General features: G+C 54.4%; 2 protein-coding genes across 3 annotated transcripts; both read left to right on the top strand.

The window, feature by feature from the left end:
* The first annotated feature begins 1,539 nt into the window (after positions 1 to 1,539).
* On the top strand, positions 1,540 to 7,953 carry Spred3 (sprouty related EVH1 domain containing 3). 2 transcript variants are annotated; one of them, XM_026412179.2, is made up of 5 exons: positions 1,540 to 1,716; positions 3,391 to 3,559; positions 3,660 to 3,739; positions 6,205 to 6,348; positions 6,989 to 7,953. In XM_026412179.2, the coding sequence occupies exons 1-5, from the start codon at positions 1,540 to 1,542 to the stop codon at positions 7,652 to 7,654; spliced, it is 1,236 nt and encodes a 411-aa protein (XP_026267964.2). In that variant the 3' UTR covers positions 7,655 to 7,953. The 2 variants fall into 2 exon arrangements, with proteins under 2 accessions (XP_026267964.2, XP_077649471.1); XM_077793345.1 differs by lacking the exon at positions 6,205 to 6,348.
* Positions 7,954 to 12,712: 4,759 nt separating this feature from the next.
* Positions 12,713 to 17,578, top strand: Fam98c (family with sequence similarity 98 member C). The gene is made up of 8 exons (XM_026412164.2): positions 12,713 to 12,800; positions 12,894 to 13,042; positions 13,119 to 13,253; positions 13,664 to 13,869; positions 14,080 to 14,157; positions 14,237 to 14,353; positions 15,171 to 15,338; positions 16,853 to 17,578. The coding sequence occupies exons 1-8, from the start codon at positions 12,736 to 12,738 to the stop codon at positions 16,994 to 16,996; spliced, it is 1,062 nt and encodes a 353-aa protein (XP_026267949.2). The 5' UTR covers positions 12,713 to 12,735; the 3' UTR covers positions 16,997 to 17,578.
* The last annotated feature ends 330 nt before the right edge of the window (positions 17,579 to 17,908 follow it).

The raw sequence follows: 17,908 nt of genomic DNA, 5'->3' as shown, positions 1-17,908 counted from the left end.
CCCTCACCCGGCTCCCGGTGCCCGTCTCCAGCGCCGCCGGAGCCAGCGAGGGAGCCGGAGCGGACAGGAGGAGGAGGAGGCCGCGTCGCCGCCGCTCGGAGCCCGGCCGGAGCCTCCCAGGCAGGTGCAGAGGGCCGCGAGGGGGCGGGGGCTGACAGACCGCCTGCCCCAGTGAGGGGGCGGCCAGGACCGCGCAGCGCCTTCTGCCCACCCCGGCGCCCCGCGGACCCCGGCTGGGAAGACAAGGGGATGGGGGCCCCCAAACTGCGCGGCAGCCATTTAGGGTACCGGTCTCCATTTGGGGTCCTGGACTTCCTCCAAGGACTCCTCATTCACAAAATTCCGTCCTGGACCCTCACCATTGAGGAACTCTGAGGACCACTCCCCGGGGAAACACAGATGTGCGAGGAGCGTAGGGCACCCCAAGATACTGGTGCCCCAGCCCAGCTAGGCCCTGCGGGGGGACCCTTGCCCTCTTTCCCTGCTTCACCTGTTGTCGGGGGAGGCGGGCGGACAAAGGAAGCAGAGTCACGTGACTGCTCATTCACAAAATCCCATCCCATTGAGAAAAGGGGGCTGGGGGCGCTGCGACCGCCCCTTCCCCTCCCGAAGGCCCCGGGAAACCCGGCAGCCTGCAGGTGGGGGAGGGGGCTGGAACTCGTTGCCTGAGATCCTAAGGTTGGGACGCCTGGGTCCCTGCGCTGGATGGCAGTGAGGGGCTGGACGCTAATCCAAATTACTGGGGGGAGGGCTCTGTCCCCTGAGCTGGGGGGTGGGCAGGATGAAATATTTTTGAAGGATGCTGGGGAGGGGTATTGATCTCCCCACCCGCCTCCCATCTCTTCCCCTTGGCTTCACTCGGCTGGGACCTGAGGGAGCAGCCTTGATTTTTGTGAATGAAATGCTCCCAGGATATCTTCAGTTGCCGGTTTCTGGCTTCCTCTGCCTCCATCTCTTTCTCTCGGCCTCTTTCTGGCCATTTCTGGTTCTCTCCCTGCTCCCTGTCCATCTCCCCGTTGCTGGGTGACTCAGTGAGCTTTGCATCCGGTCTCATTCATAAATCCGGGAAGGGGTGGGGGGAAGAGAGCCAGGGTTTCTCACCCAGCCAGTGGCCTGGGTGACAGGGTGCAGAGGCAGGTTGAGAGAACTGGAGCCGAGTTGATGGGCCCTGAGAAATACATATGCGCAGGAACCCAACTGTGAGGGGGGACGATGGGTGGGGCTGTGGGTTTGTGCTGAGAGGGAAGGAGACGGGGTTGAGGGGATGAGCAGGAGGGGGAGGGGAAATGAAAAACTAAGGCTCTGGGGCTGGTGATGGGAAAGATGGGGGAAAGGTGGGTATGGAGAGAAAAGATAGGTATCTGGAGGAAGGTAGACAGGGGAGAGAAGAGATGTCACAAGGAAGAAAGAAGCTATGCTAGAATAAAGTGGACACGAGGGGAGACAGCCGGGGAGACCAGGGCTGGGAGAACACTGAGGGGGAAAACAGGATTTGACTTCACTGACTGTTGTCCCTTCCTCCCAACCTCCTCCAGGTACATGGTGCGGGTCCGAGCTGTGGTGATGGCCCGAGATGACTCCAGTGGGGGCTGGCTGCCTGTGGGGGGCGGGGGCCTCAGCCAGGTGAGCGTATGTCGGGTCCGAGGGGCCAGGCCCGAGGGGGGGGCCCGCCAGGGGCACTACGTCATCCACGGGGAGCGCCTCCGGGACCAGAAAGTGAGCCACCCTGGGGCGTGGGGTAGGGTGGGGCTGGGGAGGCAGGGGAATAGCCTGGCGCGCAGAGAAGGCAGGCTGTCCTCCAGCCTGGGAATCAAACTGGGACCTCGGGTGGAGTTTGGAAATGACCCTGACCTACAGATGAGAGCTGGGAATTGGGGGAGTATTGGGTATCAGGCAGGTCCTTCTATTAAGTGGCCTGTTAGTGTGTTGCAGCAACCTCCTGACTAGTCTTCCTGCCTGGTTCCTGCTCCTGCTTCATCCCCAGTCTGTTCCACAGGGGCACTGCTGACACCCACCTCAGATCATGTCCCTCCTCCACTCAGAACCCTTCCCCAGCTCCGTCTTTCTCACAGACCCTTGCCAGAGGGCCTAATCCAACTGACCCCTGTGTACCTGAAGTATATGGAGGCATTCAGTGGGTGTCTGCTTGGAATTGCCAAATATAGTTGACAATTCCCCGTGTGAGTTCAACAGGAAACACTGGGCTATCTGGCCTGATGTGGAGGGACAATGTGGAAATTTCAGCTGGAGATGTAGTAGGAAGATTTGGATTGTTTGAAAAGGTTTTGAGGGAAGGCTATCGTTTCAGGGCAGAGGTTTCTAGAAGCAACGTAGGGGGATTTGAAATGCTATGGAGGAATGTCGTCATGTTAGACAAGAACATGAGGGCACATTGCGGGTGCTGGCTAACACTGAGGGGGAATTTGGAAGTTTAATAAAAATTTGGGATAAGAGTTTAGAAGATTATTGAAATATCAGAAGAGGATGGATATATATATATATCTCCATATATATACATATGTATATTTGTTGTTGTTGTTGTTGTTCTGGAGATTGAGCCCAAGGGTGCATTACTGTGGAGCTACATTCCCAGCCCTTTTTTTATTATTATTTTTTTATTTTGAGACAGGGTCTCACTAAATTGCTGAGGCTGGCTTTGAACATGCAATCCTCCTGCCTTAGCCTCCCAAGCTGTGGTTACAGGCATGCACCACCACCTCAACTAAAGGTTGAGGGTACTTATTGAGCTCCTTCTGTGTATCAGGCAGTGTTTTAGGCACTGGAGATACATCAGTGAACAAAAAAGTTCCTTTTTTCTTGGAGTGCTTTGAGTCTGAAGGGGGCATGTTGGGTCATCAGAAAGGTATTAACAATGCTTTAGGCAGTCAATAAAATTTGGAATTCTGCTGGGCACAATGGCGCATGCCTGTCATCCCAGCAGCTCTGGAGGCTGAAGCAGGAGGATCACAAGTTCAAAGCCAGCCTCAGCAAAAGCAAGGTGCTAAGCAACTTAGTGAGATCCTTTCTCTAAATGAAATACAAAATAGGACTGGGGATGTGGCTCAGTGGTTGAGTGCCCCTGAGTTCAATCTCCGGTACCAAAAAAATTAAAAAAATAAAAAGAAAGAAAGAAAAAAATTGGGATTCCTACCAGGGTATCACAGGGGAATATTAGGAAAATGTAATGATCAAATGATTGGAGGAAATATTGAAGTATCAGAGGTGCATTCCATAAAATTGGAGGATTGTATCAGGGTTGAGGGGTATAAGCAGGATTGGGGAATGAGGTTGGTGGGATTCTAGGGTATGCAGAGGGGCAGCGGGTGAGTGAGGGGAAGTCACACCTGTGGCTAGGTCCTGTGTCTCACCCATCCCCCTCCTGCCCCTCAGACCACCTTGGAGTGCACCCTGAGGCCAGGCTTGGTTTACAACAAAGTAAACCCCATCTTCCACCACTGGAGCCTGGGAGACTGCAAGTTCGGACTGACATTTCAGAGTCCTGCAGAGGCTGACGAGTTCCAGAAGAGCCTGCTGGCCGCGCTGGCTGCTCTGGGCCGAGGTGAATGTGCAGGCTGTGGGCAGAGGGCACTGGGGCTGGGGGCAGTCCCAGGAGAAGCTGGCGCCTGGGGACTCACTCTCTGCCTCTTTCCCTGCCCCAGGCTCGCTCACTCCCTCCTCTTCCTCCTCCTCCTCCTCCTCCCCTTCCCAGGACACTGCTGAGACTCCTTGCCCTCTGACGGTGAGTCTGGGTGCCTCTGCTGGGAGGGCTGGGCTTGGTTCCTCATCCAGAAACATCCCTGAGCACCTCCTGTGTAGCAGGCGGTGGGCCACATGCTGGGGACACAAAATAGACCCAAACTATTAGTGTCAGTTCAATTCCAGTTACTCTAGTTTTTTTTGTTGTTGTTCATGATGATTTACACCTTATTCCAGGGTACTTATTGAGCACCTTCTGTGTAACAGGCAGTGTTTTAGGCACTGGAGATACATCAGTGAACAAAAAAGTTCCTTTTTACTTGGAGCTTCTATTCTCATACAGGAAAGGCCAGAAAAAGGATATATTTTATAGGTGATTAAATATTAAAAGGAAATGGGGCTGGATGTGGTGGTGGACACCTTAATCCTAGCTACTTGGGATGCTGAGGCAGGGAGATTGAAAGTTGGAGGCCAGCCCTGGCAACTTAGTGAGACCCTGCCTGTCTCAAAACAAAAACAAAAACAAAAACAAAAAAAAAAAAAAGGTAAATGGATGAACAAATGAAAGACAATTCCATATGCCAATTACTGGACTACAAACCTTGGGGAAGGATCATCCTTTTTGTGCTTCTCATCTAATGTGTCAGCAAATTATTGGTTCTACTTTCAGAATGGTCAGAATCTGCCTCCCCCCGCCCCATGTACTATCCAACCTCATCTTCCAACTGCATGTCCCAACAGGGTCTCATTATCTCCTCTCCTCTTCCCTTCCCCTCCCCCTCATCTCTTTCCCACACAAAGCCAAGGGAACCCCTTTGGCAGTTGAGTCAGATCTTACCCCTCCACTCAGAACCCTCCCAGGGCTTTGTCTCACTCTAGGTAAAGGACAAAGTCCTCATAGTGGCACATACGATCCCCCACCTTCTGGCCCTGAGTCGCTGTCCCCCTTACTTTCCCTGCCCCAGCCTCACTGGCCTCTTTACTCTCACTCCAACAGGGCAGGCACATGCTTGTCTCAGGGCCTTTGCACTGACCCTGCTGTCTGGAACACTTTTTCCCCAGATTCCTACATGGCTCGTTTTCTTCTTTCAGGGCTTTACACAAATATCACCTTGTAATGGCTTCTCTGAATAACCTTTTAAAACCACAATCTGCTACTGCCCCTTATCAGGCTCTAATTTTTTTCCATCTAAGATATTTTCCTTCTTTGTTTTCTGGAAAAGCATCTTATCTATTTGTTTACCATCCACTTCCCATGTCAGCTCTGGGAGGTAAGGATCTTTGTAGGTTTCATGCTGCAATTCTAATGCCAAAGACAGTGTCAGGTACGCAGTTGAATGAGTGTGTTGAATCAATAGGTTGAATAAATGAATGCATAGACTCTCAGGTACCTTTTGGCGCTTGCTGGGAACAGTGGGAGTTGCTGAGAGCACTTGGGGACACAAAAGTTGATCTTGGAGCAGAACAGGGGAGAATCTCAGGATAATGGGCAATGGAGGTGGGTCCACAGCAGTCACCCACATTTCCTGTCTATGGTGCCCTTACTCGAAAGATGCTGCTGTCTGTGCTTCAGCTCAGTCTGCACAGGGACTTTTGCGCTTAGCACACCATGAATGTGTATTGGATGTAGGGAACAGAGGAGGTGGAATTATGTTCACCTTACAGAAAGCTTACAGAGGGTCTGAGAAGTGACAGACTTCAGTTGGTAAAGGACAACCTGATTTGGACAGGAAGGAGGGCATTCCAGTGGTGGTGATTCCCCCACAAAGGTGTAGTGGCGAGAATGAGGCAGGAAGATGGCTGATTGGCCAAGGGAGAAGGGTAAAGGGAAGCTAGATGGTTCGGTGTTCTGTGGGTCACAGAGCTGAGCAGTTAAGAAGAACTGTCGAAGTTAGTAATGCCAGGTATTAGGAAGCTGAGGCTGGAGCGTCACAAATTCAAGGCCAGCCTGGGCAACTTGGGGACACCCTGTCTCAATATCAAATAAAAATAAAAGGGGACTGGGGCCAGGCACAGTAGCGAACACCTGCCATCCCAGTGGTTCTGGAGGCTGTCCAAGAGAACTGTGGGTTCAAAGCCAGCCTCAGCCACTTAGCGAGGCCCTAACAAACCAAGTGAGACCCTGCCTTTAAATAAAATACAAAAAGGGCTGGGGATGTGGCTCAGTGGTTAAGCACCCCTGGATTTAATCTCCAGTACAAAAAAAAAGGAGTTTAATGATAACCATTTCCAGCTCTTTCTGTTCTTAGGACATGGGTGGTGTCCTTTATAGTGGCTCCTAACTACATCCTTATGAATAGGTATTATTATTATTACCTCCATTTTACAGAGGTGGAAACTGAGGCTCAGAGGTGAGCTCACTTGCAGGAGCCAGTGGCAGAGCTAGGCTTAAACCCAGGCTTGGCTGGCCTCAGAGCTCTTGCTCTCAACGGGAGGGGGTTTATGTAAGTGCTTCAGCTGCTGGGAAGAGGGGCGAGTCTCCGTGCTGAGACTGCCAATCTCCCCCAGTCCCACGTGGACAGCGACTCCTCCTCTAGTCATAGCCGCCAGGAGACGCCACCGGCAGCAGCAGCAGCTCCCATCATCACCCTGGAGTCAGCTTCTGCCTTCGGGCCGGCCACGCCCCCGCAGCGCCGCCGTTCCTCCGCTCAGGTGCGACCTCTGCCCCCCAGTGGAAGTTTGGGTGCCGCAGTCCCTAAGGGGCAGGGTTGGAGGGTGGTAAAAGAGGACGCCCAGAGCCAGGCAAGCCTGTCCTGAGGTTGGATTGGGTTTTCCCGTATTGGGGGGGCTCTTGGAGATTTGGGGGAGTTCTGAATTCCAGAGGGACTTGGGGGATTATGGGACAGTGTTGGAGTGTATCCGGGTGGTGGTGGTACTCACGGAAGGGCTCCTTAAACGACTTAATTCACGCGTTGGTGAATTAAGAGGGACCCAGAGTCTGGATTTCTTAGTCCTGAAGCGGGAGCTGGCCGGGATCTGGGAGCTCTGGGACTCCCGGATTTGGAGAGCGACCAGGACAGGGAGGCTGAAGCCAAGATGTCCTTCAAGTATGGTCAGGCCTGAACTCCTCTGACCGTGGGAAAGGGGCGGCCGAGGGGCCTTGGGCGAGGGGCAGGCTGCGTCCTGAGGTTTGAACCCACAGGCCAGGAGTGTCCTAAGGGCCCAGGTCCCTGGGTGACGGGTCCTGTGGCTCGGTGGTTGGCTGTGGAGTCCTGGGTCTTCTGCAGTTGGGAGGTGGTGGTGGGGTGGGTGAGGCACGGCTAACCTGATCTCCTGTCCCTTCGTCCTGCAGAGCTACCCTCCGCTTCTACCGTTCACCGGGCTTCCGGAGCTGGGGGAGCCGGTGGCGGGGGCCGGAGGCCAGGGCTGGGGCGGACGCGGCTATGAGGATTACAGGCGCCCTGGGCCTCCCCCGCCCCTGGCCCTGTCCACCTGCGTGGTGCGCTTCGCCAAGACTGGCACGTTGAGGGGTGCGGCCCTGGGTCCCCCCGTGTCACTACCTGCCCCTCTCACCGAAGCTGTGCCCCCAGCACCCCCAGCCCGCCCACCCCCAGGCCCAGGCCCTACCCCTGCACCCGCCAAGGCCTCCCCTGAGGCCGAGGAGGCAGCGCGCTGCGTGCACTGCCGTGCGCTCTTCCGCCGCCGCGCAGACGGGCGTGGTGGCCGCTGTGCAGAGGCCCCGGACCCTGGTCGCCTACTGGTGCGCCGACTCAGCTGCCTGTGGTGCGCCGAGAGCTTGCTCTATCACTGCCTGTCGGACGCCGAGGGCGACTTCTCGGACCCGTGCGCCTGTGAGCCAGGTCACCCGCGCCCTGCTGCGCGCTGGGCCGCCCTGGCGGCGCTCTCCCTGGCAGTGCCCTGTCTCTGCTGCTACGCCCCCTTGCGCGCGTGCCACTGGGTCGCTGCAAGATGCGGCTGCGCGGGCTGTGGGGGTCGCCACGAGGAAGCTGCACGGTGAGGACTGCCTGGAGGGTCCGGTTGCTGGACCAGACCGAGGACCCCAACTTAAGGGTCCAGGACCCCAGACTTGGTTCGAATCTAAAACCCAAACCTAGGCACATTTGGAACTTGAAGCTTGAGTTTGGACTGAGAAATCCCAGACCTGGAATCTGGACCCTAGATCGATGACTGAGCAGCCCCAGGCCTAGTTTCATTGGGATATCTGTCAAGAGCACCCAGGCCTGAGTTCTGGATTCTCCATCCTTCTTCCCTACTGAGGACACTCGCTACTCCCCGGACTGCATTTCAGAGGGCTTGGGAAGCACACAGATCTTTGAGAGATGTAGGGACCTTGAGCCCTGACTCCCTATGCATTTGACCAACTCAGACCCCCTTCACACTGGCACCATAACCCTCAGATTATAGCCCCATAATTAGGAGTTGCCAATACTTGTTCCTGCCTGTATCCAGTTACTCCCAGATCTTAAGACCACAGGTCCCCAAATCACCCCCAAATGGTCCCTGAATGTTCATATGGGACCTGGTACTCCATATCTGAGATGTTCTTATAGTCCCAGGAGCCCTGAGACATCAAACCCTGGAATCAGCAGATGCTGGCCTCAAGTCTACTCATTACTGAGTGCCCCACAGACCTGGCCTTTGATCCCGGACACCAAGATCTAACTTGTACACGTGACCCCAGATGTCCTAGGACTGGAGACTTAAGATGCGTTGAGTTCTTGGATATGCACAAACATGAGATGTTCTCTGACCAAAATGATTTAGGAGGCCTGTCCCAGAACTTCACAGGTACCAGTCACCAAGATGCTGTGCAGATAAGGAATTGAAGACCTTTGTAGGGTCACCCACAAATCTCATGAATCTCATATATGAACTCTGAGGTGTGTGATATTCCCAGCGTTTCACTGAAGGCCACCAGTACCTCAGGGCCCAAAGACACTGTCTCAAATCTTCAAAAAGCCCTCTTTCAGTCCACCTCGAACCTGAACGTTGAGACCCAAAATGCCCTAGAATCCTTGGCTTCCTTCTATCCACAGATCCCTGGTCACCTAAAGGCCAGGTGGAAGTCCAGCTCCTAGAAGATGGGATGGCAATCCAGACCTCAACCCTTGGCCTCCAGCTCCTGAGTGACCCCAGGGTGCTTTAAGAGCACTGGATCCCAGACTTCAAGGTGCCATTGACCGTCAGATGCAGGGCTTGGGCCCTGACGACATTGGGATTGTTCCTAATTCAAGACCTTGGTCCTTCTATACCACAGTCACTCAGATCCAAGATGACCCAGAACCCTAGCACCCTCGGACACCAGAGTTCTTGGACTCAAACTTGTCTAACCTGATGAAGTCCCAAGATGCCTCTATGCCTGATTCCCTGGGCTTGACTCGGAACTGTTGCCCTGTGAATCCTGCTGTGCACAGGCCCCTGAGACCCCAAGCTCCTGGATTTTGGAATTCTGGTTTCCAGGACCCCAGCCCAGTACCCTAGCAATCCTCAGAATCGCCCTTATCCTGAAGTTCATCACCTTGAACTCAGATGCCCAGATCCAGGGCTCCCCAGGAGCTCCCCATCCCCACCTCCAGGGCCCAGGGTCACCACAGAGGATGGTGCAGATTCGTCCCTAAGCAAAGCGCCCAGCTGCAGTGGCGTGCTGGGGCTGCAGTCCACACTGAAGCCTGCTGGCTGAGACGGGCTCTCAGAGGAAGGCCTGCCTTTCTCTCACTTGCACAAAGGCGCCTTTGGGGTGAACTGTGGTTCTGCTGGGACCCTTGTGATCTCCATCCTCGGAGGACCTCCTTCAGCCCAGCCCTGGTCTAGGCCCCTCCTTCTGAGAGCCTCCTTTTCCATCTTAGAGTTGGGGTGTGTTCTGGAAAACACAAGCCTGTTTCATGGCCTGTCCCCTTACAGGGAAGGGGGATGCCACAGTCTCTCTGCCTTGCGTAGAGCCGGGTGTCCAAGTGTACCTCAAGATCTGTTGTCCTGTATGATGGAACCGAGGCCTTAGAACAAGACAGTCCCATGTTTTGCAGGCTTGGACCTGCATCTGGCCTCAAGCATCTGGAAATGTGCATTTTCTTTATTACCCAGACTTGGATGGCCTTGTGGGGGTTCAAGGGATAGATCCTACTGTCACTTCCTTTAAATTATTAACTATTTATTGTATCTGGAACCTGTGAGCTTCAGCTCTCCCAACCAGACCCTGGGATGGGTGAGAGAAAAGGGGGGGTGTCCCTCCCATCCCCACTCTGCCCAGCTCTCATCACTGTCAGACCCACCAGAGCTGAGGGCGGAGGGACTGGGGGCTGGGGCAGCCTGGGTCCCCATCCCCCTCTCTGTGCCTCGGTCTCCCCCCTTCCATGGTGGGCGGGGGGAAGCTCCATTCTTAACCTACCTCGTTTTGGGGAGGGGTGGGACAGGAGACTAGAGTGCTGTATGGTGCTGTGGGATTTTTGGATGAAGCAGTGGGGGCTGGGAGCCCAGCCCCCACCTCCCAGCACCGCCTCTCCCAGGTCTCCCAGTCCTGTTCCCTGCTGATACCCACCTCTGATCCATGATTACCCTTCATCACCCCAAAATCAGGGGTGCATGGAGGGCTGACCCTGGGAGCCAGGAAGACCTTACACCCTGGAGCACCCAGGCCCAATTTCCCAGCTGCTTGCCCCTCAGATTGGATGCTTGGCCCCCATGCTTGGGGGAGGCACCCCAACATTTATCTTCCTGATTTTGATTCCAAGCCAGTCTGTGACCTCAACATTGTTAGTGTCAGTGCAGGCTGAAGTGGGGGGGAGGATGGGGGCCCAAGACCCAGCCTTGTCATCGGGGGAGGGGGCATGAGATCTGCTCCAAGAAACGTCTGTGACAAAGTCTCAGCCTGAGTTTTTTATTTGCATTGGCGCGCCCCACCCACTCCTGTTCCTGAATTGCCATACCAGTCTCCTGCCTCAGTTGTCCCTTCCCCTCCACATCCTTTAGTCCCAAGAGAAGTCCAGCAGAGTCTCATTCCGTCATTCAAGTACATTCATTGGGCACCCCATATATCATGCACCTATTTCGTATAAAGCAGCTGGAACAGGCAATAATCCCTTCCCACTGGAGCTTATGACTTTGTAGTGGGGAGACAATAATAGACCTAATCTATTAGAATATAAGGAAGAGATGGGTGGGGTGGTGCACACCTGTTAATACCAGTGATTTCAGGAGGCTGAGGGAGGAGAATCATAAATTCCAGGCCAGCCTAGGCAACTTAGCAAGATCCTGTCTCAGAATCAAAAAGGGCTGGGGATGTAGCTCAGTGGGAGAGCACCCCAGGTTCAATCCCCAGTGCAGGGTGGGGAAGAAGCATGGGGGACAGAAGATTTTAGCTAGAGTGGAAAAGTAAGGCCTTATTCAGGAACTGGCATTCAAATACAGCCCTGGAGGAAGTTAGGTGGTCTGGTTCAGAGGAAAAGCCAGTGCAAGGTCTGAGCTAAGAGGTGCCTGGTAAGTCTGAGGAACATGAAGGGAGGTTTTAGCATCTAGAGGGGAGGAGAGGGAAGGGACAGGGCAGATCTTGCAGGTCATTGTATGGATTTTTTTTTTTTTTTATCCTGAGTCAGATGGAACCACAAGAAAACTTCAAGCATGGGTGGGATGAGACCTGACTCAGGTTCACAGGCCCCCTCTGGGTAACAGGTACTTGGGGGAGGCAGGGTGACAGTGGAGGCTGCTGTAATGGTCCAGGGAGGGACCATGGTGGGTAGGACCAAGGGGAGGGCACTGGACCTATTTTGAAAGTCGAGTCCACAGATTATATACTGAGTTTGATATTTAAAAAAAAAAAAGAATCATAACTGGGGATGTAGCTCAGCACTAGAGAGCGTGCTTAGTACATTCAAGGCCCTGGATTCAATTTCCAAGAAATAAACAAGAATCAAGGTTATATAGAAGTCCAAGTTTTGGGGCTGGGCAATTTTTAATGTTTTATTTAGTGCAACAGATGTCTCCCCTAAGTGCCCTGCCTTGGGGTAGGCAGGGCTCTGCAGGGACCAGTTCTGACCCTTGTTCTATCCTGGGGCTCCCAACTCACATCTACTTCCAGAGAAGGAGGACAATCAGAAAGAGATAAGAACTGGAACTATGATGTTTAACGATAGGAACAAAATCATCAGCAGCAATAACAGGCTCAGGGTTTTAAAAGCATGGAATCTGGAATTAGATCTTTGAGTCTTGGCACCCACCATAAATTCACCAAGTAACTTACATTCTCTGAATCTTCTATGTAAAACGGGGATAAGATACTTAGCCTAGTAGCACAACTGAATTACTCAATGCCATAGTTGTTATTCTTAATTGAGTACCCTCATGTGCTTTTTACATAAGGACTAATTAATTCTCATAAACAACTCTTAAGAGTAGGTACTATTATTATCCCTATTATATAGATGGGAAGCAGTTTGGCAGGAACTGGTGAGGGGCAGAGTCAAACCCTAATCCTGTCTGCCTGCCTCCTTGGGTGCAATCTCTTATTCACGAAGGCCATGGATTGCCCCAGCTCCATCATTCAAAGGCCCAGAGAAGTGGGGGTTGAGGGCCTAAGGGCACATTGGGATAGCTGAGGAGGGCCTAGGTGGGGGAGCGGGTGTGAGAGGTGAGCTGAAATGGCTAGATCTTTGACTTCATTCATAAGGAAGAGGAGGAAGCAAGGTTCTGGATTTGAGACGGGAGTTGTGTGAAGTGTGAAAAATCTGGACTGGGGTGCATTAAGATCAAAAGGCCACCAAGGGAGACTGAGAAAAAGGAGGCCCAAACTGCTTTTATGTAGCCACAGTAGAGACACTTACTAGCTTGTAGCCATAGCTGGGATCCTGAGCCAACGCTCTGGAATTTACAGCCCTGACAGGTTACCTGAAGGGCGGTGAGGGCGGACTTGGGGGCGGGTTCTGCCTCCTTCTGCGCCAATTGGAGCTGAAGTCCTTTCTCGACAAGAGGCTGACGGGCCGGGGCCGCCACCCTGCGCGGTCGGGTGGCGGTGCGCGCGGCGCTCCTGGGGCGGAGCCTGCCACCGGCCGGAAGGGGGCGCGAGTTCGGCACCAAGGCGACTTTTCCATGGAGGGGGCGGAGGCAGAAGCGCAGGAGGGGGCCGCAGTGGCCCGGGACCTGCGAGCTCTGGGGTAAGGCGGTGTGTGGTGTGGCTGGGGGACAGGAGAGCGTTTTAACTCAGGACTCTGACGGAGAGGGAATCGCTGACCCACCCCCCGCCGCAGGTATGGGGACTTCCCGGAGGTGGCATCAAGGGGCCCCTCATGCCCAGGCTTCAGGGCGCTGTGCGCGCGGCTGGCAGCGGAGCTGGTGACACTGGGCACTCTGGAGGAGCCGCGAGAGGAGGGTGCAGAAGTGCTAAGCGTCGGCAACGGTGCGGACGGAGCCGCGGGGCGGGAGGCGGGGAGCCGCGGGCTCGGCCGCGCCCTGACTCCTCCCTCCTCCTGCAGGCCCCGGCGCGGACGAGGGATTCCTGCGGCAGTTGGCGGGACTGCTGCGGGCGTTGCACTGCCCGGATCGCGCGCTCTGCGGCGAAGGCCGCGAGGCCGCGTTGCGGGAACCCGGCGCCGGCCTGCGCCTGCTGCGTGAGCCGCGGCGGCCCCGGGATGCGGGAGTGGGCGAGGCTAGGGCTCCGGAGCGGGCGGGCTCGGAATATTGAGGGCGGGCCCGGGTTCCCAGGGAGGCGTGGTCAGAATTTTAGGGCGGGCCAGAGGGTCCGAAGTGGGTGGGGTCAGCGCTGGGGCGGGCCGAGAGCCCCGACGTGGGCAGGGCTAGAATTTTGACGGAAGACTCTGGAAGCGCCAGTGGGTTGAGTTAGATGGAGCAGCGCATCTTGTTTTGAAGTGGGCGGGAGTCGAAATCGGGGGACACCCTGCCTCTAGTGGGTGAAGCTTCTTCTGGAGGCGGAGCCAGTGTTCCAGGTGGGCAGGGCTGGAAGGTGGCGGGGCACAGACCACCTCCGCTGCACCTGCACGGATCCCTTTCCTGTTTCCAGGCTTTCTCTGCTCTGAGCTCCAGGCTGCCCGCCTCTTGTGCTTGCGCCCCCTGCTGGACTCCAGCTCAGTGACGTCCCTTGGGGACCGGGCAGAAGAGGAAGCTGGCACGGTCCAGGAACTGGTCCTTACCCTGCAAGCCCTGGGGCTGCCCAGACCCATGCCAGGGACTCAAGCCAGCCAGATACTGCGGGAGCTACATGCCAAGGTAGAGACCGGAGCCACCCCGTCTTCCTTGGCTCTTCTTCCCAAAAGGAGCCCTAGCCCTAGTGGGAGTGTCCCAATCACATAGCTGTGTTTTAGAACTGAGGCCACCATTCTTGGTTCTGTGGCCTGGGTCCTCGGGGTCGAGAGGAACTGGGGCCTATGGAGGGGTTCATCCTGTTTCTGCCCCAGTTGACCTCTCTTCTCCCATCAGATTTCAGAGCTGCTGCCTTCCCTGCCCCCAGGGTCCATGCAGCCCCTCCTCAGCTACCCACTGAACGCACCCCAATGGGTAAGACTATATACAGTTATAGGTGACATCCAGACACGGGAGTGAGAGGGGGCCGGGTATGACAGACCTTTTCTTCCAGAAAGCGTTGGAGTCTCTCTCCGGAAGCTTGGCAGACCAGTACTACTGCCGTCGCTGCCTCCTCCTCAAGCGCCTAGACCTCACGACATCTGCTTTCCACTGGAGTGATCGGGCAAAGGTGTGGGCACAGGACACTGGAAGGAGCAGGGGGCCTAGTTGTGGGGGCCACAACTGTGAGGTGGAGGAATGAGGGCCAGGAATAATATCCTCTTGGAAGTTCTGAGGCCCAGACCATTTTAGAATCTTGTAAGATCTGGGGCTTCTAGAATCTCAAGCCTTCAGGGAATTCTAGAATTCCCAGCTCTGAGCTGGGAGTGTCTTCAGAAGTATCCCCTTTGGAGAGAGGTGTGGGCAGTGATGCTGTCTTAGTTGTTTCGTGTTGCCATGACAAAGTACCTGTGACTGGGTACTTTACAAGGAGGTTTATTTTCACTTATGGTTTTACAGGCTGAAAAGTTCAAGTTTGGGCAATCAAAAATGGTCAGGGCCCATGCTGTGTGGCATCACAGAGTGGGGGTGCCTATAATAGTGGCAATCAGGCACATGTAGAAAAGAACAAAACATGGGGTAACTCACTTGTTATAAAGTGAGCTCTCATGGTAACTAGTCCAGTGCAGCGAGGCCTAACCTACTCCCACTGGACTGCATTAACCACTCCTAAGGGTGGTGCCTCTGTGACCTTATGACTCCCCTAGACTCGACTTCTTAACGATTACGCCATTTCTTAATACCATTACACTAGGGAATTTACAGCCCAGACAGGTTACCTGAAGGGCAGTGAGGGCGGACTTGGGGGCGGGTTCTGGACCAAGTGTCCAGTGCATGAACCACATACAAAGCATGCAGAGGCCTTAGAGGGAAAGGGACACTTCCAAGATGACATCCCACCCAGGGAAGGCTCTTGGACACCTTCTCCCTGTTCCCTGCCCATCCAGGCCCAAGGAAAGGCCATGAAGGCAGTGTTGATGCCAATTCGAGAGGTTTTGAGCCCAGAATCAGACATCTCCATCGCACATGTTCTGGCTGCCCGAGCTGACCTTTCTCGCCTGGTCCCAGCAACTAGCAAGGCTGCCCGCCAGGGGACCAGCTGTGCCATCAACAAGGTGGGCACCTGGATGGGGAAGGTCTCTGACATCCCTGGCCTTCAAATTGGCCTTTCAGCCTTTGCCCTGTCCACACCTGACCTCTCGCTCCCTGGTCCTTGGCCTCTGGACTAGCCACCTCTAAGCAACCCCCCTTCACATGGCAGCTAGAAGGACCTTAAAACTCAAAAATCTGATCATGGACTTTCCCAGCTCAAAACCGTACTGTGGCTCTCTAGTGCTCTGAAACAAAGTCCAGCTGTTTACTGAGCTACTGCCCAACTTCGGTTTAACTCTATCCCCAGTACCTTACCTTGTCTATGAGTTTTTAACTTCTTCTTCTTTTTTTTTTTTGCATTGTTTGGGATTGAACCCACAGGCTCTACCACTGAGCTAAATCTCTAGTCCTTTTTTATATTTTATCTTGAGACAGTCTCACTAAATTGCTGAAGCTGGCCTCAGACTTGGCATTCTTCCTCCTATCTCAGCCTCCTGAGTTGCTGGGATTATAGGTGTGTGCCAACACGCAACTGGCTTACCACCCCACCCCACCCCCGCCACTCCCCCAAGACTGGGGATGAAACCTAGGGGATTTCTGCCTGAGCGTTACACTCCCATTATCTTCAGACAGGGTCTCACTAAGTGGTTGAGGCTGACCTCAAACTTTTGATCCTCCTGCCTCAGCCTCCCAAAGTCACTGTGATTCCAGGTGTGCATCACCCCACCCACCAGCTTAACGTTTTTAAAAACAAATAGACTCTGTTTAAGTGGTTGAGAATTTAGCTTTATACCTCTCTAAAGTTGTCTTTAAATATTTTTTTAGTTGTCAATAGACCTTTATTTTATTTATTTATTTATATAATGTTGAGGATCAAACCCAGTGCCTCACACATGCCAGGCAAGTGCTCTACCACTGAGCCCGAGCCTCAGCCCCTCTGAAGTAGTCTTAAACTTGCAGCGTGCAAATAATGGATTTTTTTTTCTTGGTACCAGGGATTGAACTCAGGGGCGCTCAACCACTGAGCCACATCCCCAGCCCTATTTTGTATTTTATTTAGAGACAGGGTCTCTCTCAGTTGCTTAGCACATTACTTTTTGCTGAGGCTGGCTTTGAACTCGTGATCCTCCTGCCTCAGCCTCCTGAGCTCCAGATTTCAGTGTACACCCCCACGCTCCACCACTTGCTGATGACCTTTGAGGCCAGTTTAAAAGCTCGATGCTCTCCTCTTCCATCAGTCTGGTCCCCTTCTCCCCAGCCACTACCCAAACAGTCACCATCTGCCTTCCTTCTTTTATTTTTATTTTTTAGTTTAGACGGACACAGACACAATATCTCTATTTTATGTGTTTGTTTTCATGTGGTGCTGAGGATGGAACCCAGTGCCTCACAGGTACGAGGCGGGCGCTCTACCGCCGAGCCCCAGCCCCAGCCCCTCCCTTCCTTCTTGAATCTCATGCTGTTCCGTTGCTCTCTGGACCCCTTGTCCACAATTTCTATTTTTTTCCTCTGAAAGTCAAGTCTGATCGATTCTTAGGTGCTTATGGGTGAAATGCCGGACCGGGGTGGCCGCCCCAACGAGCTGGAGGCCCCCATGCCCAGCTGGCAGAGCCGGAGGGAAGACGGCGGCTGGGGGAAAGCGAGCCGCCAGCACTGGGGCCGCAAGAAGAAGAAGAAGTAAAGGGCCAGGGGCGGGGCTCCGGGAGATGCCCAGGTGCCAGTCACCCCTGGGGAGTCAGTTTGGGGGTCCCTTGGTACCGGCCCCCAAGTCCCCATCCCCTGGTTCTGGAGGCCCCCAAATGTCCTGTGCCCGTCCATCTCTCAATGCCAAGAACAATGTTCCCTGGAAAATAAATTTAATTTTGATGGCTGTAGGACCCTCTCTGTGGAGGCCCGCCCAGGGGTGTGTGGCCTTTGGGGGAAGGCCCTGCCCTGCATCTGGACAGGCCCCGCTGCTCTGATGCACAGGGTCCTCTGCCTTTCCAAGACACCCTTTCCCTTCCTGTGGGCGTGGGGAGGACACATCGAGGCATGGGGTAAACACTTATCCTGTGTCCCCAGTGTGCCAGTTCTGTTCTAGGCATGGGGACACTGTAGGGAAAGACAGGTAACATTTCTGGTGAGGAGGAAGGGACATTTCACAAAATATAGGTGGAAGGTGAATCTGTCGCACAGAGGAAGCACCATGGAGAAAAATAATGCTGGGAGGCAGGATGGGGTGGGGGGCAGGGAGGTGCAGGTCTCTGAAATGGTCAGAAGTGTCCCTTGAGCACTGTTTCAGAAAATAAGCCACATGGGGCCCTGGGGAGGAGCCTTCCTGGTAGTGCAAAGGCCCTGAGGTAGGATTCTTTGGGGAATGTTCGAGGTACACTGAGGCCAGGGTGGCAGAAGCAGGATGAGTAAAGGGGGTGGGAGGTGGGGGTGGGGTCAGAGAGGTGAGGGTCAGAGTGTGGAGCTCTGTGGGTCACGGTGAGGACTGGCTTTTACCCTGAGTCAACGGAGGGTGGCTCAGGGTATGGGGTTCACAGGCCCACAGTTCCACCCCCTTTCCCCTGTCTCTGCCACCCCAGTTTGGAGCTCTGCCCACCCTTCA

Source organism: Urocitellus parryii, chromosome 15 (genome assembly GCF_045843805.1).
Source record: "Urocitellus parryii isolate mUroPar1 chromosome 15, mUroPar1.hap1, whole genome shotgun sequence".
In the NCBI taxonomy this organism is placed as follows: Eukaryota; Metazoa; Chordata; class Mammalia; order Rodentia; family Sciuridae; genus Urocitellus; species Urocitellus parryii.
Note: the sequence above shows the minus strand (reverse complement) of the source record. Positions and strands in the feature narration are given on the sequence as shown.

Bases quoted from the DNA above. Each gene is read 5' to 3' on its own strand.
- Spred3 (XM_026412179.2), top strand. From the start codon at position 1,540: ATGGTGCGGGTCCGAGCTGTGGTGATGGCCCGAGATGACTCCAGTGGG. The intron at 3,560-3,659 runs GTGAATGTGCAG...TCCCTGCCCCAG, and splicing joins GCTGGCTGCTCTGGGCCGAG to GCTCGCTCACTCCCTCCTCT. The intron at 3,740-6,204 runs GTGAGTCTGGGT...AATCTCCCCCAG, and splicing joins AGACTCCTTGCCCTCTGACG to TCCCACGTGGACAGCGACTC.
- Fam98c (XM_026412164.2), top strand. From the start codon at position 12,736: ATGGAGGGGGCGGAGGCAGAAGCGCAGGAGGGGGCCGCAGTGGCCCGG. The intron at 12,801-12,893 runs GTAAGGCGGTGT...CCCCCGCCGCAG, and splicing joins CGGGACCTGCGAGCTCTGGG to GTATGGGGACTTCCCGGAGG. The intron at 13,043-13,118 runs GTGCGGACGGAG...CTCCTCCTGCAG, and splicing joins AGTGCTAAGCGTCGGCAACG to GCCCCGGCGCGGACGAGGGA.